Source organism: the organism of the source record quoted next, unplaced genomic scaffold (assembly GCF_019419815.1).
Source record: "Pyrus x bretschneideri cultivar Hongxiangsu unplaced genomic scaffold, Pyrus_bretschneideri_v1 Contig2, whole genome shotgun sequence".
Classification (NCBI taxonomy): Eukaryota; Viridiplantae; Streptophyta; class Magnoliopsida; order Rosales; family Rosaceae; genus Pyrus; species Pyrus x bretschneideri.
Genome location: NW_025999501.1, coordinates 11538322 through 11563721, shown reverse-complemented (window position 1 = coordinate 11563721; position 25400 = coordinate 11538322). Strand labels below are relative to the sequence as shown.

At 37.8% G+C, this 25400-nt stretch overlaps 3 protein-coding genes and 2 pseudogenes across 3 annotated transcripts; 1 reads left to right on the top strand and 4 right to left on the bottom strand.

Moving 5' to 3' along the window:
• Positions 1–1597: 1597 nt before the first annotated feature.
• Positions 1598–2879, bottom strand: LOC125476858 (annotated as a pseudogene).
• Positions 2880–2937: 58 nt separating this feature from the next.
• Positions 2938–7491, top strand: LOC125476857 (acyl-coenzyme A oxidase 4, peroxisomal-like). Its single transcript, XM_048583424.1, has 7 exons — positions 2938–2982; positions 3086–3178; positions 6039–6148; positions 6381–6540; positions 6945–7021; positions 7141–7312; positions 7393–7491. The coding sequence occupies exons 1-7, from the start codon at positions 2938–2940 to the stop codon at positions 7489–7491; spliced, it is 756 nt and encodes a 251-aa protein (XP_048439381.1).
• Positions 7492–9082: 1591 nt separating this feature from the next.
• On the bottom strand, positions 9083–9802 carry LOC125476856 (protein ZW2-like). The gene is made up of 2 exons (XM_048583423.1): positions 9758–9802; positions 9083–9652 (listed from the first exon to the last, which is right to left on the bottom strand). Exons 1-2 carry the CDS (start codon positions 9800–9802, stop codon positions 9083–9085), a joined length of 615 nt encoding a protein of 204 aa, XP_048439380.1.
• A 3586-nt stretch (positions 9803–13388) lies between these two features.
• Positions 13389–16580, bottom strand: LOC103940203 (probable LRR receptor-like serine/threonine-protein kinase At3g47570). Its single transcript, XM_048583555.1, has 2 exons — positions 14267–16580; positions 13389–14071 (listed from the first exon to the last, which is right to left on the bottom strand). Exons 1-2 carry the CDS (start codon positions 16524–16526, stop codon positions 13650–13652), a joined length of 2682 nt encoding a protein of 893 aa, XP_048439512.1. The 5' UTR covers positions 16527–16580; the 3' UTR covers positions 13389–13649.
• A 1412-nt stretch (positions 16581–17992) lies between these two features.
• Positions 17993–20234, bottom strand: LOC125476855 (annotated as a pseudogene).
• Positions 20235–25400: the final 5166 nt, after the last annotated feature.

Below are 25400 nucleotides of genomic sequence, written 5' to 3'. Positions count from 1 at the left end.
TACTTTTTAAGTTTTAATTAAAAATGGTTGCTTAGGATTATGGTTTAATAGTATTCATCATCAGCTATAAGTGGACATGTCTTAAGTTTAACTCTGGTAAAAAACGAATTTAAACTACATTATTGTTAGTTCAATATAAGACTTAATCCACTTCTACATCGATAATATCGTTTGTTTAAAAAAAATTCATACAACAAAATTTGTTTTTCTTATTTATCAATTTTATATTGTAAAGCGAAATGACCTGATATAAATAATATTAAATTTATTCACGGAAAACATAAAAAAATGGAATAATGGGTTTTTGAGTCATACTAACTTATTCATTTGCTTATAAAATCAACTCAAGCAAATGTTTTAGAGAGACCACGACACAATATAGAAATTCATGTAAGCGATATCAAGGCTAAAGAGAAGAAAAAAAAAAGTGAGAATTATCTTTATATTCCTCTTATTTGAAATAATGAAAACCTAAAAACTAAATTTGCAGTATTAGTTTCTAGTTAAATCTTGACCATTCTTGTCTATCTCTTTGGGTGTTTGGGCTTTGTTTTAGAAGTAGGGATGACAATTCTAACCGTTAAACCAGATAACAGTAGATAACTGCCCAAATGGATTGGATTTGAGTATAAAAATTCGGGTATCTTTTGGGTATGGTGAAAAACCGTGAATATTATTCGGTTATGGTTTTGGATATGGTTATAAGGGTCACCAATCCGTATCCGTCCCCGAATTCAAACCGAAAAATATATAATATAATTATTCATAATATTAAAGTATTAAAATACACACACACACACACACACACATATGTATATTCATTATTCGCCAAATCCCTTACTTCGAGTGTAAATACAAAAATTGCATTATGTGAGTTGAATTTTGTGGGAAAGTTCATAAGTTTTGATATGAATCAAAATCTATGAGAATTCAATGGTACTTATGGGAGATATAAAAGATCAACCAACATTATCGATGTTTAACTTTAATTTTTATGCTCCACAAGATCCATTCATTAAATCATTTTATACATCAAATATTTAATGATGAAATTAATATTTACTAAATTATCATGCGTCAATTGAATGAATATATTTTTTATATTGACAAAGATGGATACAACTGTTAACCGATGGGAAATCCGTTATTCGGTGAGTATGGTTATGGATAATACCCGATGGTTAATTTGCGATTATGAATATGGTTAATTTTCGTGATTATAGGGATGAATATATCATTTCCGTCCCCAAACAAAACCGTTGACATCCCTATTTAGAAGTGTGCAAAACTTTGACAAACAATAGGCGTAACATCGGGCTTAAATGTATCCACAAGGCTTATTCGCATATCCTTTGTGCACATTGTATCGGGGGCGTGCCTTGAAGCAATCTTTCATCCTGTCACAACCCTAACCCACATGCTACAAAAAAAATAAAAAAATCCAACAAAACTTGTGTAACACATGCAACCATCTGGGAAGAAATATGAGACTGAAATGTTCTAAACTGCTTAAGCATTGAGTTTATCAGATTCTAAACAGGATTGACATAACCAAGACAATTACAAATAGCTCCACACAAATAAGAATTTGAAAGCTTCAAGTGATACACAAACTTTGTCTGTTTAAAACAACCGCTAATATAAAAGAGGCAAGGTTCAAAGCGATGGCACAGCAGGAGAGTCCTATTTGCATCACAGCAAACAAGCATTCCTCTAACTTTATTGCTTTCACCACTCCATGATTGTTACGTCTGGGCAGCGCGGTCCTTTCGTATCTGTCATCGTTAACATTACCATCAGCTTCAAGGTGGAGGAGCAATGAAAGGTCAACAACGTCCATGACATGGTCGAGCAAAGCCATGGCTACAAATTTGTAAATGCTTAAACCTTCGATGAAGATGTCATCAGTAGGTGTTTTTCCTGTGAACATTTCTAGCAAGAGTACCTCGTAGCTGTATACATCTCCCAGTATGGAAACTTGCCCTCCCATGCCGTACTCTGCCGTGACATACATACAAACAATAAGATGTCACATTCAATTGACTATTAAAATTGATATCTTATTTCAGATTAATGTTATTTGTTTCCAAGAAAAAAAGCAATAGTATCTTTCCATATGCAGAAATTTAATGAGTTGATTTTTAGTAAAAAGTTAATAAAACAGAAAAAAGAAAGTAGAATGATGGAAACTCATACCTGGAGGAATGTAACCTACATAACCCTTTAGCTGCGATGACATTGTTTGACTGAGGAAGGGATCATTTTATGCTTCCAAGAGGAACCTTGCTAAACCAAAGTCACCAACATGGGCTACCATGTCTTCATCAAGAAGTATATTGCTCGACTTTAGATCACAATGAACAATGGACGTTTCACAATGGTGGTGGAGATAATCTAAAGCAGAAGCAACATCAATGGCTATGTTCAATCTCTGCATAAAATTCAATCTCTTACTTGGAGATTGCTCCTCATCTCTAGGATGCAACCACGAGTTAAGACTTCCATTTGGCATGAACTCGAAGACTAGACTTTTGAAGTCTCTACCATGATTATCAATGCTCGAGCATGCAGTTATGATCTTGAGAAGATTACGGTGCCTAACACTTTATTAAAGTTTTGCATTCATCATTGAAACTCTTGGACGCTCCTTCTTGTTGAAGATTTAAAACCTTAACAGCAACTACCGTTCCATCTCTAGGAATTACCCCTTTATAAACAGAACCAAACTTCCCGAACCAATCAGATTATCCACAGAGAAACTGCCAGTCGATTCAACAAGTTATGTGTAGGAAATACCTAATTTCCAATCCTTAGAAGAACGTGAAGCTATAAGTCCATTTCTTGACTTTTTCAACATTGAACAAGCACCAAAGAAGCATGATAGAGCAATTATGAATGCAAGTGCCATGACTACTTTTGGGGAAAGTAGTCCATGAGATGAATGGTGTTTATTTTCAGGGCATGCAGGTGGATGTAATTGTGGTAATTTCGCTTAATACATAACTTAATAAGTTATTTTTAAATCTTGGGTTCGATAATTTGTTGGATGGGTTGGTAATTTCGCTTGTGGCCTTCTTTCTATCAGGGTTATGGGTGTCCTGGTCTTTCTATTACGGCAAATGCTTTTGCTACAGCTGAAATTGCTAGAGTTGATGCAAGCTGTTCTACTTTCTTCTTGGTTCATTCCTCAGCCGCAATGCTTACTATTGGTTAGAATTTGGATAATTTTATTTTTGACCTTTTGTTTTATAAATAACCAAACCTTCACTGAAAAATGATGTTGTTGACAAGTCAAGGCTTATAACTAGTGTAACATTTATGGACTGTGAAGAATAGCATTATGTGGGTCGGAGGCTCAAAAGCAGAAATATCTACCTTTTTTGGCAGAATTTAAGATTGTCGCCTGCTGGGTAAGATGCTCTTTTATGATATTCGTATCTAATATCTTTTTATGCTAATGTCAAGATACTCAAATCTGTTCATCTGCATGTTAAAGGGTTTGACTGAGCCTGACTATGTGATAGGAGCATATTTAGGCGACTTACTTAGCTTGTTTTCGTGCATCTATGTTGGTAATTCATAGTTATTTTAGTCCTTTATGCTTCTTTTGTGTGTTTTCAGGTTCTAAGGGCTTAGGGAGCAAGAAAGTGCATTTTGAGGCTATTTGGAGCATTTTTGTGCATGGATTGGATATCATATGCTTGGAGCCTAGAGGATGGACGAAATTAAAGACTTGAAGTAGGAAAGTTAAATCCTAAAAGACCTCATGTTTAAGCATCATTGAAGACTCCTACGCATTTTAGAACACAAAAACAACATTCCTTGCAACCTTAGGACATTGTCGTGTGTTTCCTTGTGTCTCCCTTCCTTGCCATGCAAGGAAGGGCTTTGTTCCCTATTTTAAACACTTAAAGCATTCACTTATCATATCATACACTTATCACTTATCACTTCCAATCACTTATCACTTCCATTCACTTATCACTCACCACATATCATTCATTTATCACCACATATCATTCATTTATCACTTAACATATCCTTCACTTATCACTTATCATAACCATACACTTATCACTTATCATACTCATAATTATCTACACATTTCAACCATTTAAACATATGCATTTCAACTCACATGCACACCCACCTCTTTCCAACCTAATTCACATGCATACCTATTCTTTAAATCATCACTTGCATCATCATCATGCAACCAACCTTGCCACATGCTTTCCAAGCTTTCCCCCTTCATCATTAAGCCACATTCACTCCCATTTCTCTCCCCTTAACAGCCCTAAACCGTCCATAATTAAAGGACACCATTCACCAACACACATGCATCCTGAAATTCTTTTCCCTTTACATTTCACATGCATTCCATACTTCTCCTAGCTGTTTTCCATCATTATTTCAGCCACCATTCACTCTTTAACCCACACACACTTCACACAAACAACATTCACATGCATTCACATGCATTTCCAACACAAAACACACTCAAAACCGTGGCCACCTTTGCATTTCAGCATTCCCATTTGCATTTTCAGATTTCCAGCTTTCCAACCTAGCCAAGTCACATGCATTCATTCATAATCATTCACCAAACATGCAGCCACATTTCCACCCACCTCCTAGCTGTCATGTTCCCTCCATTACTCCTATAAATACCCTTGCATTCATTCATTCATTCATCATTCCATTCACAACACAACACACAACACAAACACACATCCCTTGCCGTGCATATCCTTCCATTTCTGTGCAGTTTTTCTCCTCCATTGCAGCCACTATCCAACCACTTCCCATCCCTCCAAAACACTTCACACCATCACACAACCTATCCTTAGACCTTGTGCTACAACAACGAGGAAGAGAAGAGTGCCTAAACGTTCATACAATTCAAGTTTGAGTTGTTGGAATGTTTAGGTGTTTCTTTGATTTCAATGTTTAATTTCAATTCTCTTTGTTTTGTAAGTATGAGGAACTAAACCCCCCTTAGCTAGGGGGTGATTCGAAATATATGTTTATGCTTGCAATATGATTTGATTACTTCTAATTACGTTTCATAAGTTGTGAATTCAATTTGTTTAACTATTTGATTGATATCCTATTTATGTATGTTTATTAAGAATGAACGCTTAATTTTCATCCATGAATATGACGCTAGAATATAAGTGAGTTTCACGTAATAGTTATGAACTTATATTCACAAGTAGTGGAGGTTGCTTATAAACAATCGCGTTAAACAAATTCTTGGCATAAGTTTCATGCAATCATAGTAACGAATGCCTCGTCAACACTTATAGTTTTCATGTTGCTTAATGATTCTTGCTTGTATCTCTATTATGCAATTCATGTAGGGAACTTGTGAGGAATGCTTTGGGTTGTCGTATGCAATCATCCAATTCATTAACTTAAGGAAAACTTGACGATTAATTTAAGCGGACCTAATTAACCCGGGGTGTTGAGAATTCATGGTTTATTGAAAAGCAATTAGAAATCGTTTCGTATGCAAGTATAACATATATAGAGATGAACCCCTTAGCTAGCTTCCCATCCATTCATTTCCGTCAAATCCATAATTACAATTTGTTTTGTTTCCAATTATCCATTTTAGTTTAAATTCGTCCAAATCCAATTCCCCCCTATTTCGTTGAAGTCTTAGTCTTAATCTTTCTTATTTTTAGTTTTGCTTTCTTCGAGCATTAAATAGTGTTTTATATTGTGTTTTTACGTTTTTAAGTCAAATCCAAGTGATTAACAATCCCTCCTAATCCCCGGTCCAGAACGATCCCTACTTATACACTTCACTACAATTGACAAAAAGAGGGTTTAATTTGTGTGCGCATAAATCTCGCATCACTATGGAAGTGATGCGAGTGCCTTGAGAGCGACAGCAACAAAGGTCAAGGATTTCAACCTTCTCATTTGCTTCTTTATTTCTGTTAAATGGTATTATCATGCTCTTTTGGTTTTTGGGTGTCATGGCTCCGATCATGCTATATCATGTATTCTTGTGTTGTTGGGATCGTCAGGTGGAAGGAGGTTGGGTACTTGAAGGCCAAAAGCAATGGATAGGAAACAATACATTTGCCGATGTCTTGATTATTTTTGCTAGGAATACAACAACAAATCAGATTAATGGGTATGTAAAAACATAAACATGCGAACAACCTCTCAATATGTGTTCGGAACTTGTTTGTTAAGCTTCAAAGTTATGCAGAATTTATGATTATTTCTTTCTGATTAGGCTTGTCCTTGACTCCAAATTGCTTTGGTGTTTAGATGCCTAGATGCATCCAAAATTTGTTAAGCTTCAACATACTAAATCTCCAAAATTTAGTATGTTGAATGCTTTTTTTCTTCTTCTATTTCAGATTTATAGTAAAGAAGAATGCCCCTGGACTGACAGCTACAAAAATAGAAAATAAATTTGGTTTACGCATTGTTCAAAATGGAGATATTCTCTTAAATAAAGTATTTGTTCCAGATGAGGAAAGGCTACCTGGTGTTAATTCTTTTCAGGATACTAACAAGGTAAGCTGCAAAGCTGCGTTATTGCAATTTGTTTAATCTTCTCCCTTTAGAGTAATTTAGGCATAAATTCTACTTCTTATTCGAGCTTATGTTTAATAAACAAGACATGTTTAAGCTTGAATAGAGATTCATATTGGTCTTTGTAATAGTTCTTTATTCCCCTTTTGAGAGATAAGGCTTGATACTGTGATGACGTTATCCCAAAGTTATAACGACATTATCCCTAAGTTATAACTCTGAATCTTCTTTCTACGGAGCATGGAACAAAGTTTTTCATTATGTTGCCCTAATATAAAACAGATGTGCTATGGTCTCTCATTTCTCAAACATGTGAGAGTGACACGTATAATGCTGTCTTCATGAGTATTTATTGATTTGATGTTGCTTTAAACTACTGAATACAGGTTCTTGCTGTTTCGCGTGTCATGGTCGCCTGGCAACCTATTGGTTTATGTATGGGGGTCTATGATATGTGTCACAGGTATAAAAACATGCCTAAGGAGCGCTCTCTCTCTCTCTCTCTCTCTCTCTCTCTCTCATCTTCCATTTACCATAATTCAAGTTCCTCTGTATTAAGTCTAAATTATAAGGATTTGAAAGGTATCTGAAGGAGAGGAAACAATTTGGAGCCCCTTTTGCAGCTTTCCAGATCAACCAAGGGAAACTTGTCCGTATGCTTGGTAATGTTCAAGCTATGGTTCTTATAGGTTGGCGCCTCTGCAAGCTGTATGAGGCGGGTAAAATGACTCCTGGTCATGCTAGCATGGGGAAGGTAGAAAAAAATGACATCCTGATGCATTTAGTTATCCTATTGCTTATACATTCAAAATACTAAATGGGTGCAATTTTCAGTCATGGATCACTCTGAGGCCAAGGGAAATAGTTGCTCTAGGGAGGGAATTACTTGGTGGCAATGGAATCTTATCTGTGGATTTAAAATTTTATATTTAGAATCTTTGGAAGGATTGGAAAACATATTTAGAATTTTCAAGCTAGGACTTGAAGGCAATGATAGGATTGATTTTAAATTTGCTGTGTCTTATTGACTTGTATACCTATTCCTCTGTCTTACTGTTGTCGGTAAAGGGTTAGGTAACGTTTGCTATCGACTCCTTTAGTGTAGGAACTTGATTGCATTGGATCTTAAACGTGCCATTGACAGGCTGTTTCTTTTGCGAAGGGTGTTTGTTATATGTGCACAACTTTAGTTATTTCTGTCACCTTTTGAATGCATTCATTTTGTGGTCACCTTGCAAGCTTTCGGTGATTTGGAACCCATCTACATATTCGAAGGCACGTATGACATCAACGCCTTGGTCATCGGTAGGGAAGTCACTGGCATTGCCAGCTTCAGGCCAGCTGCATTGACCCAGCGAAGCTGTCTGTAGTGTAACTTCTCTGAATCTCAACTCCCTCCACAAGTTTCTTTCATTAAGAACAAGGTTGTCTGATGTCAAAAAGGATGAAGTGAATTCATCCATTGACAACCAAAAATAAGGACACCATATAAATTGTTGTTTTTAGACATTGTATCGGTATATAGTTCTGAAAGACAAATAAATGATTCTAGCAGACCCCCAAATTATTCGCCAAAAAAGCGCCATACCTGGGCTTGTTCGCCCCCGGCATAACACCGTGGGCGGACAAGTTTACGTCCAAATGAGTGACAAAGGAAATGAACCTTTTGAAACCTTATGTCCAAAGATTGCTAGAACTCGGTGGTTGGGTCAAAGGAAAGCTTGCCAAGGGCGTTTGTATTGACCAGATTATCCTACCACAACAGAAGCAAAAGCAAAATTCCCACCAAAAGCTGTTGGGTTTTGCAGGATAAGATTTGAACGGGTAGCTAAATGTCATAAGCAGTTACATCTTTTGACTGTAACCTTCTAAAATGTGGTCTTCTCCCCTCTCAAGGCCAAGGGAGCCGTTACGCACCCATGAGTTTCGAAGACATTTTTAATCAACAACTGTCATCCATGAGATAAAAAGTTGCTCTTAAGTGCTTGGAGTTTAGTCTAATTGGCCTCCAAGTGGGAGAAACGTTTGACTAGAAGTGTTTAATCAAGTTTCGTTCTCTTGATCATCCAGTAATCTTTTTTGAAGCGATTGGAATTTGATCTAATTGGACTCCAAGCAGGAGAAAAGTACAAGTAGAAGTCTGGTCAAGTCTCGTTGTGTTGACCATACATTCTAAACATCATACCTTTCTTAGTTCTGGCGAGTCTCGTTCTGTTGACCATACATTCCAAAAATCATACCTTTTACTAATATTTTTGGCGTCTAATCGAAACTTGTAAAGTGTCGTTTTTCTCTGTAACTAAAACAAATTACATCATCATTTCCAATTCACTGTGTTCCAAATGTAAATTTATTGTGTCCCAAGTTCAAAACTTTCCTTTATATCAATTATATTAAAATCCATTTTCATCATCCAAGCTCCATTGCAAAATGCAATCATATTAAATTTACCATTACCATCCATAATCAAAATTATTAGCCAAACCCACCATACATTTTCCTCCAAAGTATAAAACTCAAAATTCTACCACATACTACTAATTGGACTCCAACCACCACCGCCTCCGCTCATTTCCCGCTGCTTCTCGACGTCCCTCTCCAACCCCAAACTCCGAATCTTTAGCTGAAACTGCATCACCGCCGTAAAAAATTTCACTGCCTGCCCCGAGCTCAGCAAATCCACCAGCTTCGTCGCCATCGTCGTCCTCAGCAAGTTGGCATTCTCCACCACGGTCTCTAATGCCGACTTAAGCGACTTGATCACCGCGTCGTCCTCCACGATCTCCCCGTGGCCGACCCTCCCGTACCGCCTCACCGCATCCATGAACGGCGGCGCCGCCACGCTCTCGTGAATCTTGGCGAGCTTGTCATTGAGCGCGCACTCCTCGACCCGGGCCGCCTCCCTCAGCCGGGCCATCCTGACCCGCTGCTGGTCGCTCAAATCTGGCACCGACTCGGTCACGAGCCGGAATACGATACCCGGTTTGTACCCGGCGATCCAAAGCAGGCTCCTTTCGTAGGAAGTATACCACGTCGGTGAGAAAACCAGTAAAACGTCCCACTGTCCAAGTCGCGATTTCTCGTCGTAATACTGCTGGTAATGGAGAGAACCTGAGACACCAAATCTTAGAGGTCTTCATCTCGGGCCTCGTCGATCGTCTGCTGGGCCGATAAGAGCTCATCGAGGAAGTGTTCTTGCCGGACCAGCCAGCCTCGTAGAATGCCTCGAATGTGTTTGACGCATTGCCGCTTTGAGAACCGTTTGTCATAACCAAAACAAAAACAGCAAAGCTTTCTGGGGTTTTAATGGCGACAAAAAACAGAGAGATGGGTGGGATTAAATAGGAGGTGGGATTCGAAAGGTGGGGGATTTCTTTTGGGATTTTGGTTTTTGATTTGCTTTGTGGGCAAGTAATGCTAATGAGTGAGGATACTTCGAGAGCAAGGTTCATGCATTTTGTTTTTTTCAGAGAGAGAGAGAGAGAGGAAAACAGAGGAGGTGAGGCTCAGACGGAGACGCGTGTGCAGTTGGACGCCATTAAAGAGAGAGAAAGAGGGGGGGTGATGTATGTAACGATCTCGGTGGGTTTTGTCTCGTAGTGATGCCAGAGGAGTGTGAAGGTGTTCAAAGTGGTGGGCGAGGAAGGAAAAGGGAAATATGTTTTGGTTTGTGATTCTTTTGAGTGTTTTTTGCACGTGTTTTTGTCAAAGAGGGGAAGAGGGGGGGGTGGGTAATCGGTGTTGGTTTTGATTTGACAAACAAAGGGCAGAAAAGATGAGGGGTTTGGTTTGTGGCTGCCCGGATGACGGGGCAACACGTCTTGAGGCTGCCAAGTGGACGGATTGTGTGAAGCCAAGTCATTGATTTTGGGTTTTTGGGGGTGGTGGTGGGCAGGTTAAACCCTCGGGGGAGGGATGTCTTTCTAAATAGGCAATGTTTGCATTGGTGCAAGCGGGGGGAAATTGTTAAATGGCTAGGTACAAAAGAAGTGTGAAGGATGGATGCTTTGGTTGTCACTTGTTGGTTCGGCGTGAACTGGACTATTTCGATGAGACGGAATTCATTTTTCAGTTGTACTTTAAGGAATGCATACTTACTTTTCGGATGAGTTAACAAGGGATTATGTTATCTTTTTTTTCCTTGCATTTTGGTAAACTCATGATGTCATGAGTGAGAATTATACTCATACTTGCATTCTCGTTCTTGGTAAGTAAACAGACCACTATTGAGTTGGATAGAGGTTAACCGTATTGTTCGTCCATACAATAGTATACAATTTACTTGAAGTAGCATTTCTGTTGCATGAAAGACTCATCTAAAGGAGATAATCTATTCCAAAGGGGGGGGGTGCGGCGGGCGCTAAAAGAACTCTTTGGATACAACATTATTCTGCATTTAAGTGGTTGGTTTAGGCCTCACAATAGGTTAACCACTTACTAGATATTAAACTCAACACAAAAAATAATATATTCTCGCTATTAATGTGAATCAAATCCGGAACCTCAAACTTACAAATGAAAATCAATACTGCTTCATCGTATCACTTGTTAGACTGACTCGAACTTGATCTCAATTTGTTTCCCAGTCCTAGTCACTAAACTAGTCACTAGCGTGTGTGATGATGGGAGAAGATAATAAAGTGGGGTGCAGCTCCAAGCAATTGCTGATTGCAGTAAAGTTGAAGGGTAGGTGACAAAATTGCCTTGACTTTTAGTGATGAGAGAATTTGGCTGCCATGAGAAATGTTCAGCAAACAAGCCGCTGCGCTGCTTGAATTGAGAAAATTGGTTCATGACGTGTACCAATTGCTGCAAGTGATCATCTTTTAGGAGATCCTGCTGTTGCCAATTGGCATTTTTGACCAGCCAATGATGGTTGTGGTGGCTTCTATGTGGCACAATGATAAAAAAAAAAAAAAAAAAAAAAAAAAACTCGTTTAGAAGTGATTTTCAAATAACTGAAAGCATTTTAAGTGAAAATATTTTTGAAAACAGTTTTTAGCAAAAACACAAGTAAACCCTAAAAAAGTACTTCATGTACTTTTAGAACTCAAAAACATTGTGGTTTTTTTTAACCAAAATGGTCATTTGAGATTTAAAATGAATAAAAGTAATCCATGTGATATTCAACCGACAATTATTTTGGTTTTCTGTGCAAAATCTTAGGGAAATTGAAGAAACCAACAGTTCAAGTGGAGGGGTTGATTTGACAAAAATACTTGCAATTTAACTAAGATTTTTCACGAAATGACCATAATGATTGACGATGAGCAATTTTATGGACCATTTCTATCGATTATAAATCATAGGGACCAAAGTGAGTAGTTATGTCAATTTTAGAGACCATTTTAACTAAAAATCAAACATTTTCTCTAAAAACGTTTTCAATTGTATTAAAACGAATTTGTATCTTCTTATCACCTCAACAACTCAACAAGTCTCAATTCTTTTATGCATGAAGTGGGAAATCCAATGAGGTTTGAAATTGTGCGACGACCGACAATAAAACTATTTGTTAATTATTTATCCTCGTTCGTAAATTTGTGTGCTTTTATTTGTTGTACACGTCAGAATGATTCGTTGAAATATACATTTAACAACTCTAATGTACTAAAACCGTATTATACACATACGTACATATTGAAATATATGTTTTCCAATAATCTCGCTCACGCAAATGATCTATGTTCTTAAGAAGAGGTGTGAATAATATTTTTGTAAATTCACACTTATATGACTCTTCACATTCCATAGAGCTTGATCGAAATCTGAATGGCTGGATCATCTAACAAAGGTGTTCATTTGTAGACCATAAGCTTTGAATCGCATAGTAATGGGGTCCTTTCTTTTGACTACCCTAATCTCGGGGGAAGGGATTGGACTCGGGAGCAAAGGGTAGGACACACTAGGTAGCCAAAATCATTAAGCGGGGCGTACTCAATTGAGATTGTGAAAGATTTTTAAGAGTATAGCGTCGACTTACTGAGCAATCTTTAGCATGGAGTCCCCTTCGGTAGAAGATAAAAAGGAAATGCCAAGTTCATCTACTGAATCTTAAATCAGATATGAAATTGGATTAACAAAGCTCCAAGAACACCGAGGAGTTCAAACATCCATAGATGCATGCCACATACAAAGATTACGAGTGAGAATTATGGAAGTCATTAATTCCTTAACTAGACTAGCCATAGAGAGTAGGTTGGAAACGTATCGAACGAGAAAGTACAACAGTCAAACATACAAGCAGCAACAAGCAAGTTTCCTAAGAAAAATACCTGATTAGAATATTGGCTAAGTCTCGATGATGAACAAAACAAAATGATTTCCAGAAGCTAAGCGAAACATGATCTGTTTTTGCAACTATGCACAAAAATAATAAAAGTGGTTTACTTTTGTCACACCAATTCATCAATGCAAAGCAGTTCATTGCCCCATAACTCCAATACCAAAAAAACCCAAAAAATCCAAATTTTTTAATTTCTATTTACTCTGTCAACTTCTGCGTGCTTCCGATGTTTGCCTAATTCCCATCTCAGAAAACAAATTGTGGGAATTACACACACTGTGTAAATAGATGAAACGATTAATAAATTGAACAGAACAGGAACCCTAAAACAAGTAATCAAATGCGCATTCGGCTAGAAATTTGAATTTTAGATGGAAATAATCAAAATACAACAGCAGTTTTCTACATATGCGAAATAGATTATGAATGGCAACATATTTATACGTGCCTTAAAGCAATCTTTCATCCTTCGTCACAACCATAATCCACATGCTACCAAAAAAAAAAAAAAAATCCAACAAAACTTGTGTAGCACATGCAACCATTTGGGAAGAAATATGAGACTGAAATGTTATAAACTACTTCAGCATTGAGTTTATCAGATTCTAAACAGGATAGACATAACCAAGACAATTACAAATAGCTCCACACAAATAAGATTTGGAAAGCTTCAAGTCATACAAATGAAAACTTCGTCCCTATAAAACAACCGCTAGCATAAAGGAGGCAAGGTTCAAAGCGATGGCAGGAAAGGTAGAGAAAAACAATTAAAGAAAAACCACAAGCAGCATATCTTTGCCATTCTTTAGCCTTCTTGAACTTTGAGGTACGAGTCTTTAATTGCACTCATTTTTCCAACAACCATATTCAGAAGCATCCGCTCCTTTGGTGATACTGCACAGCAGGAAAGTCCTATCTGCATCACCGCAAACAAGCATTCCTTTACCTTTTTTGCTTTCACCATTCCACGATTGTTACGTCTGGGCAGTGCAGTCCTTTCGTATCTGTCATCGTTAACACTACCATCAGCTTCGAGGTCGAGAAGCAATGAAGGATCAACAACGTCCATGACATGGTCGGGCAAAGCCATGGCTGCGAATTTGTAAATGCTTAAACCTTCGATGAACATGTCATCAGTAGGTGTTTTTCCTGTGAACATTTCTAGCAAAAGTATCCCGTAGCTGTAAACATCTCCCTGGATGGAAACTTGGCCTCCCATGCCGTACTCTGCCATGACATACATATAGACAATAAGATGTCACACTATTAAAATTGATATCTTATTTCAGATTAATGTTACTTGTTTCCAGGAAAAAGAGTCCATAGTATATCTTTAATAAATAGAATTTAATTAATTGGTTTTTAGTAATAAGTTAATAATTAAGAACCGAAAATATAAATTAGAATGATGGAAACTCATACCTGGAGGAATGTAACCTACAGAACCTTTTAGTTGAGATGACATTGTTTGACTGAGGGAAGGATCATTTGATGCTTCCAAGAGGAACCTTGCTAAACCAAAGTCCCCAACATGGGCTACCATGTCTTCATCAAGAAGTACATTGCTCGGCTTTAGATCACAATGAACAATGGACGTTTCACAATGGTTGTGGAGGTAATCTAACGCAGAAGCAACATCAATGGCTATGTTCAATCTTTGCATAAAATTCAATCTCTTACTTGGAGATTGATCCTCATCTCTAGGATGCAACCACGAGTCAAGACTTCCATTTGGCATGAACTCAAAGACTAGACTTTTGAAGTCTCTACCATGATTATCAATGCTCGAGCATGAAGTTATGATCTTGACAAGATTTCTGTGCCTGACACTTCTTAAAGCTTTGCATTCATCATTGAAACTCTTGGACGCTCCTTGTTGTTGAAGGTTTAATACCTTAACAGCAACTACCGTTCCATCGCTAGGAATTACCCCTTTATAAACAGAACCAAAACTTCCCGAACCAATCAAATTATCCACTGAGAAACCATTAGTCGATTCAACAAGTTGTGAGTAGGAAACACCTAATTTCCAATCCTTATAAGAACGTGAAGTTACAAGTCCATCTCTTGACTTTTTCAGCATTGAACGAGCACTGAAGAAGCATGATAGAGCAATTATGAATGCAAGTGCACAAGATATAGGGATGACTACTTTTGGGGGAAATGGTCCTCCAGATGAATGGTGTTTGTTTTTGTGGCATGCAGGTAGATGTAATTGTGGGATGCCACCACAGAGCCTATGATTTCCAAGAACTGAGGCACCACTGACATTTGAAAAAATTCCTTCTTTAGGCAACTCGCCTTCAAAATCATTATAAGAAAGATTGAGATACTTAAGTGCTCCAAGCTTGCCTAAGAATTCAGGAATCTGCCCGGATAAGTTATTGCTTGAGATGTCAAGTTCTTCCAAGCCCTTTAAATCTTTAAGAGACTGAGGAATTTTTCCTTCAAATTTGTTGTTGTCCAAGTACAAGCCCCCCAAACTAGTACAACTGCTGATGGTGTTGGGGATTTCACCTGATAACTTGTTGTTTGATACATTTAGCAGTGTGAGATGCACCAGATCACCCACATTACTTGGCAGTGGACCAGTCAAATAATTTTCAGACAGGTCCAAAGAAATTGAAAGGGTTGAAAGCTCCATAAGCTTTTGAGGTATGCTGCCTGTTAGATTGTTATTATAAAGTGTAAGTAGTAACAGGTTCTGGCAATTTCCAAGACTTGGAGGTATACTTCCCTGAAAATTGTTTTTCTCCATGCAGAGCTCTATCCATGAAGTCATATTACCAAGGGACGATGGAATTGGCCCGGAAAATTTGTTATGATGCAAATACAGTACCCCTATCTTCTCGAGCTTCCCAATTTCTTCAGGGACAACACCCGCCAAATAGTTACGAGACATATCTAGACCGATGAGGTTTATAAGATTTGCAATGCCGTTTGGGAGGCTTCCATGTAACAAATTACCCCCCAGATGAATAATTTTTAGTTGGGTCGTAAGGTTGGCTATGGATCTCGGGATTTCTCCCCCAAAACGATTATGACTAAGAGCCAGATATTGAAGACTAGTACAATTAGTAAAGAAATTGAGAAAACTCAAATCACCAAGTTTTCCATTTCCCAGTCGATTGTTAAAAAGGTTTAGCCAAATTAAGCTTCGCAAGCTTCCGAGACTTTCTCCAGGGATTGTCCCCGTGAAGTCATTTTGAGCAAAATCAATCTTATGAAGTCTGGAAGCATTTGACAATGATACAGGAATATTTCCTGTGAAATTGTTGCCATCACAGTAAAATTTTTCGAGATTAGGAAGCAGGATGCCGAGATTTGGTGGTAGCTCTCCATGGAATTGGTTCATAAAAACACTGAATATGTATATGGAAGAAATATTATAAATTGAAGAAGGGAGCATACCAGACAAATTATTGTCCCCAACTACGAATAATTCCAAGGTTGTTACATGCCCGAGCTCATTAGGTATGCTTCCTTGAAAATTGTTGCCGGCAAGTCTAAGACTCCTCAAAGAAGAAAAATTTCCTATCCAACCTGGGATGGTTCCACTGAGATTATTTTTTCCAAGTTGTAGAACAGTCAAACTCAACCATGAACTGAGTTGGCGTGGAATTGACCCAATAATCTTGTTGGAAAAAAGATCCAAAAATCTGAGTTGTGTACAGTGGGACATATTAGTCGGAAGTTTCCCGCCGAAAGAATTGAAAGACAGGTTGAGACTTTCCAAGGTCCGTACTGGCCGAAAGCAGAGAGTGACAGCCTTCTGTAACGGCCGAAAGCTATGTGTGTATACAAAAAGTCTAAAAATATGTGTGAAAGTGCGGATGTGCAGAGACTTTTGATCACCTATGTTTTGTGCAAAGACTTTTGAACACCTATGTTTTGTGTTTTATATTTTATGGTAAGACTTTTGAACACCTATATTTTGTGTTAGTCTTTGTGAAACTGTGTATGTGCAAAGACTTTTGAACACCTATGAAAGTGTATGTGCAAAGGGATGTCTTTGTATGTTCGTAATCAATCTCATTCCAGCAAAACCAGATTACGAATAGTACGTGAATGCTCCATCATTGTTCAAAAACAAATAGAAAACCAGAAAACCAAAGTTAAATAAGCAAAAAAGAGAAGAAATCCTCACATGTAAGAAAAAGCACTTGAGATTGGATGGCCAATAGATTTTCTCGTACTGCTTTTATATATTTATTTCTAGTCAGGGTTTGCAAAGTTAACAACGATCGAGATAGATGAGTTTAACTGGCATCGGTAAATACAAAAGGGCATTGTAAGTGTTTCGTCCGGTTGAAATCATGTTAGATTTGGAGTAAATTCAGAGCAATTTCGATTTGTTTGGATAGTCCAAGTAACTTATCGGCAGCAACTGGAAACAGTAAAACAAGTTTACCATTTTAACCACAAATCGTTTATAAATATTAGCTAAATAATGACAAGGCTTGCAACAACAGTAACTCTACGGTTTGAATGAACAAGTTCAGAGAGTCTGCACAAACGAGGTCTCAAACAGAATTGCCTTCCGTTAGCTTTAACCGCTGCCGCTACTCCAGCACAAAGAACAGAAGACATATACTGTTGGGCATTTCGACCCGCTGCAAGTTGGATTCAAAATTTCTCAGGTCTTAGTGAACATTGAATAAAACTCGCACCTGAGAACAAAGTTCCATGTGCTAAGATTTCAGGCAAAACCAAATAGTAATACCTTGTTGAAGTGTGACGGATGTCAATGTCAACCCTCCAATTAGCAAAGCTGATGCCACGGGTAGACACTGCAATGTTTGTTCTCACACTTAAAACTTGACTATAGATTCAGTGAAGCAATTTTAAAAGTGGCACGAGTTACCTTCATTCGCGGCCAACTAATGATGATTACATGCCAAGCTGGCCAATCAAACATCAAGTTTGCTAGAATTGAATTTTACTTCTCATTTCGTTACTAAAAGCTATCCATTAAATATCGCTCGTATTTGCTAAAGTAGGCATGATTTCTTACTAAATTTACTTTCAAGAGATGCAATTGAACCATCAGGGTACTCCCCAAACCATCATAAACTAAAATATTGAGGTTCTGAGAAGATGAACCAAGATTTTATTGTCCATGATTCAAGTCATACTATACAGTTGAATTTACCTAACCAGGTCCCCCTTCAGGGCATACGTCCCTGCATACTCCAGGCTTATCTCATCACCTTGCTCCGCCCACACTAAAGCAACAGAATTGAGAATAAGTATAACAATTTATTGTAGACCGTTTGATCATTTATGAAAGATAAGATACATGACACAAAGAATTCCATACACGCTCTAAATGTTTAATAGTCTTCAGCAAACACAGAAATGCTTTCAGAAGAATCCAGCACTCCAGTCCTCTGCAACTGTGCATCTAGAGACTTCTGGGCCAAGTAACTCTACCAAATAAAGAAGCAGTAGACAATTTAATGTCAAATCTCAGTTTACTCATGCTATGGCAAATGGTATATCATATTAGCACAAATTATTAAGATCAATCACACTAGGTAATTTTCTTAGAAACCTGAGTAACATTTGTTCTATCAAGGCAATCAATGCAGTTTGATCTGACAATCCCTTTCTGCTCCTCCAGCATATTGCCTTATGCATCTACGAGGAAGTATCTGCTCAGCTGGAACAGTTTTGATTAAAAACAGTATTACATATAGCCAGCATACCTGGATTTTGGCATATTTAATTCAATCAGATACTACGCTTTCATTACCCTTGCTTTTCAAATTGCTCTGAGATCTGCTCGTATAGAACCTTTAGGTTTTCAAAGTTTGAGTTACCACATACACATAATGAAAGTCAAGTGAAACGTATCTACAACAAAGACACTAGTAAGTTGAGAACAAAATCTCATTTCTGACATTGTTCCCAATGCCAGCACATAGAACTGACTTCATTATAAGCAACCTTGAAAACAAAAAAGGAATCTACTTGAAGTGGGAAAATGATTCAGTTGGGAGCCAACATAGATATGCAAATTGTCTCCTCATGTTTGGTAGATTTTGCATTTCAGCAGAAAATGCCGTGATTAGTTGACCTTCATCGCCATGCTACAAATAACAATAAATGGAAAAATTATAACAACCGGAAATTTATGAAACAACATATACTTTGCATACAACTAAAAAAACAGTAAAACTTGTGTAGCACAAGCAGTCAACTGGGAAGAATTATAGAAATCATTGCTTATTTAGCAAATCCCAGAGCCACAAAAAGGTGAGCGTGTCGTACAAACACAATTTGAAGGAAAAAAATTGCAAACTTTTCAGCTTAACGTAAAGGTGAACCAGTGTGCAAGGATTGTTAAATTCAAAGTAAAATGTAAAAGAAAGGAAACCCATTCTTTATCAGTTACGTCTACTGCCATTGTCTCTCCATATCTTTGCGAAAGATCAAAAAAATGGCGCTCCACAACATTTGACTGTAAGTGGATGGGAAAATTCAGAACACAACTCAAACAAGGGAACTGTACCATGAAGCCAAGAAAAGAGTAAAAAGGGATGGATTTGCATCTCTGGCAACAAATTACCGTCTGCTCATGAGTAATAATTTTAAGTTGTGGTTTATAGCTCAAGTCAACAATTTGCTCCCAAAGAAGCCGAATTGAATCTCGAATCTGAAAAACATATCAAAAATATTATGGAGGGTTTTATTCAGAAAAAAGGAATAGCTAAATAAATCTTCTCGTATTAAATTATGACAAAACTTGCAATCTACTATCAGTCTTAAGGGTTAATAGTGAAACAGTGTCTGCATATTTAGATAGTATGGTATTGGATAAGTTTTCTAAATGTATAAAAGTTGGCAAAGCCAATCTATCCTTGCTAAACTGTACGAAAGTTTCATCTATGTGATGGGCAGTCCATCAACCTCAGAAAAGAATGACAAAGTTCTACAATTATGATATTTCACACATCAACAAGGAGCGCAGAATGTGAATAAGGTTGAGGTTCCACCATAAAACCAATTGGCAATATGGGGATCAACCCAATTTACTTATAAGCTCATGCAAGGTCTCTCCTCCCATCAATATGAGATTCATTCTGAACAGAATATACTTTTCTCAAATGTTTAATCCTCGGCCAACTTAGTTGATCACGTGTACAATGACACCATGATATAAGCTAATGTTCTATTTAGGCAAAGAAACATAATAGTAACTAAAAATATTCCGATACAATAATACCTCAGCACACATTTGTTTTCTGAACCTTCATATGAGAATTATCTGCAATAATGAGGACTGGAAACCTTCACTCTCCACCAACTGCTCAGTTTCGATAAAATTAGCAACGTCTCCATCAAGGTTGCCTCCTCTTCTCCACATTCTTGTCCCTACGCGACCATGTTACAGTGTTTCATGTTTAAGTCCTTCAAAACATGCAGATACAGACACAAAAGTGATTACAAGAGTCAATCATCTCTATAAGATTGTACCTAGACGCCGGGTAGATACATAAATAGACATGATAAGATTTTGAACAGTAATCACACAACAGCTATGAAAACAGCGGAATGTACTTAAACGGCACCCTAACAGATACAAAAAATTTAAACTTTGGCTGAGTGATAGGCATAAGAATTTACTTTAGTGTTATATCAGTCTCGTACGAGAAGTACAGCCCCGGAGTTGATTGGATTGTTTTCAACAGAGCCATGAAGTACGCCTCATCCTTTTTCTGCAGAAACACTTCACAAATTCAAAACATCCCAAGTCACACTGAAATTCGCTAACAAATCAAAAGAATCAAAACCCTTACCTCCTGAGCAGTTGAATTCTTCATACCCTCGTTGCAGGACAGAAACCTCATCGAGGTCACTCGATAAACAGGGAAGCCGAGATAAGTCCCAACTGCCGTCCGCGAAGTTATTACAAGAGCATAATTTCCTGCACCAAACACATCAATTCAGCAAACAAACACCATTCCCGGGAAATATAGCCATTCAATCCACAGATTTATACAATACAACGGAAAAAAGTTACACATTTTGGTTTCGAAATACTCCAAAGCGAGTAAAAGCAGGCAACACGTCTCGAGGCTGCCAAGTGGAGGGATTGTGTGAAGCCAAGTCATCGTTTTTGGGTTTTTGTGGGTGGGTGGATGGGGAGGTCCGTTAAACCCTCCGGGGTGGGATGTCTTTCCAAATAGGCAATGTTGCAAGTGGGGGAAGTTGTTAAATCTTAAATGGCCAAGTACAAAAAAAGTGTGAAGGATGATGGATTCTTTACTTGTGAGTTATGGTTGGACTTGGACTGGACTATTTTGATTGATAGAAAACTCTTGTTGTAGTTGTAATTTAGGGCATGCTTGCTTACTTTGCGGATATGATAATGATATGACAGTGATATATACGTGACATTGTTCAGGTACGGAATAAGCAAGTCTCTATTTGTAATGATACATGATTGAAATTATAAACGGAACACATTTGTTTAACAAGGGATTCCATTACCTTTTTAGTCCTTGCATTTTAGTAAAAGCATGATGTCAAGCGTGAGTGACACGCCCCAATCCCAATGTCCTTGGGACATCAGATGTTCACGTGCTGACCGACACTTGAAGGGTGACAAAAGCCATTTAATCCCAATTTTTATGCATGTTCACATCCCATTGGAACTCCGAAGTTAAGTGAGTTTGGGCGAGAGCAGTCCTAAGATGGGTGACCCCCCTAGGAAGTTCTCGTGCCGAAGCCCAAGAACAAAACCGTGAGGGTGTGGCCCAAAGCGGACAATATCTTGCTACAGTGGAGGCAGAGATGTGAAAGTGAGAATTATACCCACAATTTGCATTCTCATTCTTGGTAAGTAAACAGACCACTATTGAGTTCAAAAGTGGTTACCATATTATTCTTCCACACGACAGTGCACAATTAACTTGAGGTAGCATTTTCGTTGCATAAAAGACTATTTTTTCAAACAATTATATTCCACATCTAAACGGAGGGGATAATCTACTCTAAGGGAGGGTGCTGAAAGAACTTTTGATAGAACAATATTCTGCATTAAGCAGATGGGATAACCTACTAAGGGAAGGGTGGCTGGGTTAGGCCATACAATGAATCAACTATTTACTAAGTATTAAACTTAACATAAATATAATACGTCTTTGCTATCAATGTGCCTCAAACTTGAGACGTCTCACTAAATTGGAACACCAATTGGATTAACTTGGACTTGATCTTGATCTCAATATGTTTCAGTCCCTATCATTAAACCAGCCACTAGTGTGTGTGATGATGGGACAAAATAATAAAGTGGGGGTGCAGTTCCAAGTGATTGCTGGTAGCAGTGAAGTTAAAGGGTAGGTGACAAATTTGCCTTGACTTTCAGTGACGAGAGAATTTGGTTGGCATGAGAAATGTTCAGCAAACAACCTGCTACACTGCTTGAATGGAGAAAATTGGTTCATGACGTGTTGCTGCAAGTGATAATCTTTTAGCAGATGCTGGTGTTGCCAATTGGCATTTTTGACCAGCCAATGATGCTTGTGGTAGCTACTATGTGGCATGGGAGATAAAAAAATTGGTTCTTATCGGGTAAGAATTCTCTCTGGATCTATGTGCTTCAAATTCTCAGGACCAAGTTATCTTGGCCGTTCGATTCAAATCCTCCATTCATAAATCTTTCTTTCCCTTCCTCTTCTTCTTGGAAATCAAAGACGGAGAAGAACTCTTGGGTCTTACACACTGAGAAGTGAGAATTCATTGAAGCCTCCAATGCCGACCCAAAGGAAACAACCACTACTACTGCAACTCTGAACAAACGGATAAAGACTGGCATGCTGGTGGCCGATCTGATCCCTGCCCACTTGTCGATGGCAGCAGGAAGATGAAGGGCCTGCTGGTCACGAGGGCGAGGGTTATGAGGTCTATGCTGATTGCAAAGCAGAAGGATCCTTAGCCGAGGATCTTACCCCTTCTTATCACCTAAACAACTCAACAAGTCTCAAAGTGTTTTGTAGGAACTGCCAAAATACAGTATGAAGAATTAGTTTGCTGACCCAACAACTAATAAGACAAGAGTATAATATTCAAGGGTGTGTTTGTGATTAAGAAAAAAAATGTTTTACCATAAAAGTTATATAAATATATCATTCAAAAAAAATGTTTCACCCTAAACACTTTACTATTGATACTTTTATCCTTGTAACTAAAGAAGGGGAATGAATGGTGCACACAGATACCTCAATGTATTTGTAAGGCAGTTGCGTCGGGGATATAAGGAGTCATTCAATACCATCACTACCGATTACTTTAATCCTCCCATCCCTGCCAAACAAATAAGAATCAAAACAACAATGTGATTTGTGTGTAATCTCATGCCTTCATTGTAATATAAAGAGTCATTCAATACCATCATATCTCCAAATAGATTTACGTAATCTCATGCCTTCATTGTAATATCTACAACCATGCTACACCAAATATACATGTGTATTTTGCCATTCAAACGTTTTGGTAACAAGATACCTCATTAACCACACGACCGTGCGCAATGCTAAGTAGATTGGTTTTCGACCAATTCGCACACCGAAAACAGCATAAACAAAAAAGAAGAAAGAAGAAAGTAGGTGCATTTTAACTCACAGTATTCCAATGGCCAAAAGCGCTGAATCGGGTCGAAAGAAAGAATGGACGCCGTGGATGGGATGCCATAGTGAACTGCAACTCGCAGGTCCAAGTCTTCCGCCGTCAAACTCCCGCGTGGCAAATTATGCTGAAGCCAACAATTTCCAATACAAAATCCCAATTAAAAAAAATGGGCAAGTATCAGTCCAAATGTCGATACCAAGAGGCTCCAAATTCATACAATCCAAGTATTCCAGCATAAAAATACACAGAAATGAATAAAAAATAATCATAAAAAATAATCCATTGATGCAATATCCAATTTTCCAGGATACTAGCAAGATAAAGCATCGGAATTTAATCCAACCCAACAAAAAAGAAATGTAATTTTAACCAAAAAACGCAAATTACGAAGCTAAACTGAAAAATTCAAAAAAAAAATGACAGAAAAAAGTGGCGGCGATCGATTGCTTGGGAATACGATTTTACCTGAGAGTTGTTTATGGCTTTCTGCAAAAGCCGCTTGGCCAACATTGCGAATTCGAATTTGCAGCTGAAATCTTTGGCTTTCTGCAAAAGCAGCTGGATTGGACTAGCGGAGGAGACTTTCTATGTTTGTTTCAGTGATCATACCGATGGCTTCCTACTCTTAAGAGCTGTAAAAAAAATTTCGAATCAGTCAATGACAAAAATTGAAATTAAATGAAAAAATTAAATAATAAATAAATAAAAAGGTACTTAGCCGTTGTTTATGGGGGTTGAATCCTCTGCGGTCGCGATTATTTCACATTCGGTACGAAGTCGGCAATCCCTTCGTTGGAAGCGAAGGCAAAACGGAGTCGTTTTGGGAATGTTTGCTTGCATTTTGCATCATTTGGTTGATACAAAGCCATTACAGATGGAGTAGATGAAATGAGACATCACCAAAAGCGTCACTGAAAGCAAAAGAAAGCATTAGCAGTATCTTTTTTTTTTTTTCTTTACATACAAGCAATTTTTTACATTGAATTGTAATTTTATTTAATCTGCAAGAAAGCACTCGACTGCATACAATGAACACATTTATTTTACTCAAAGTGGTTACGTTTATGTGTCACGCCCCAATCCCTACATATGTCCAGAATTGACACGTGACGTCACCAAAAATCCGTATCTATCATACCTCACCTCCAGGATATGGGCAAGCACAACCCAATAATCGAATTGCATAGTTATTTTTCGTATGCATTATGGCTGCATCTAATCTCCCTGTTAGACTGCTTACGTACCCTAGACAGGGATCAAGCCATTCGTAGTTCCTCATGCACAATGATTGACATATAACACAGTCCGATTAAGTCAAAAGGCATAACATTTCTCAATCAATTAATAGAACTTGACAAGCATGAAATTACTTGACTCAGGGTTACAAAACAAACCCACCTGAAAATCATGATTTCCCCTCCATCCATATATAAATCATTATATCGCAACATGATACCGCAATTCACAACATATATCATTTCAAAGAACCAATGAAGCACAATACCATTCTCTAGCCACATTTATCAACAAGTCTAATCATAACAATAACCATGATATCCACCATAACAATCCCACATGATGATTAACATTTCCACTTCATCCATCACATAATTCATCACGTTTCCCACATAAAATCGCATTTCATAGTGTGTAACATAATTAAGAATTAACAAAGTACACATTATTCTCTAGAAATATTAATCAACTAAAATACTCATGATAACCACACTCATATCCAATGTCATTCCATAATCACATCAATCAATAATGACAACCATCACACCATCAATAACACATACAACATGTCGAAATGCAAGGCTAGAGCAACACAATTCGGTTGAAGACTACATCATTGGAAAAAGGGGATTTTGGACCACCCAACGAACCAAGGCACCAAAGGGGATTCCGGACCATTACTCGA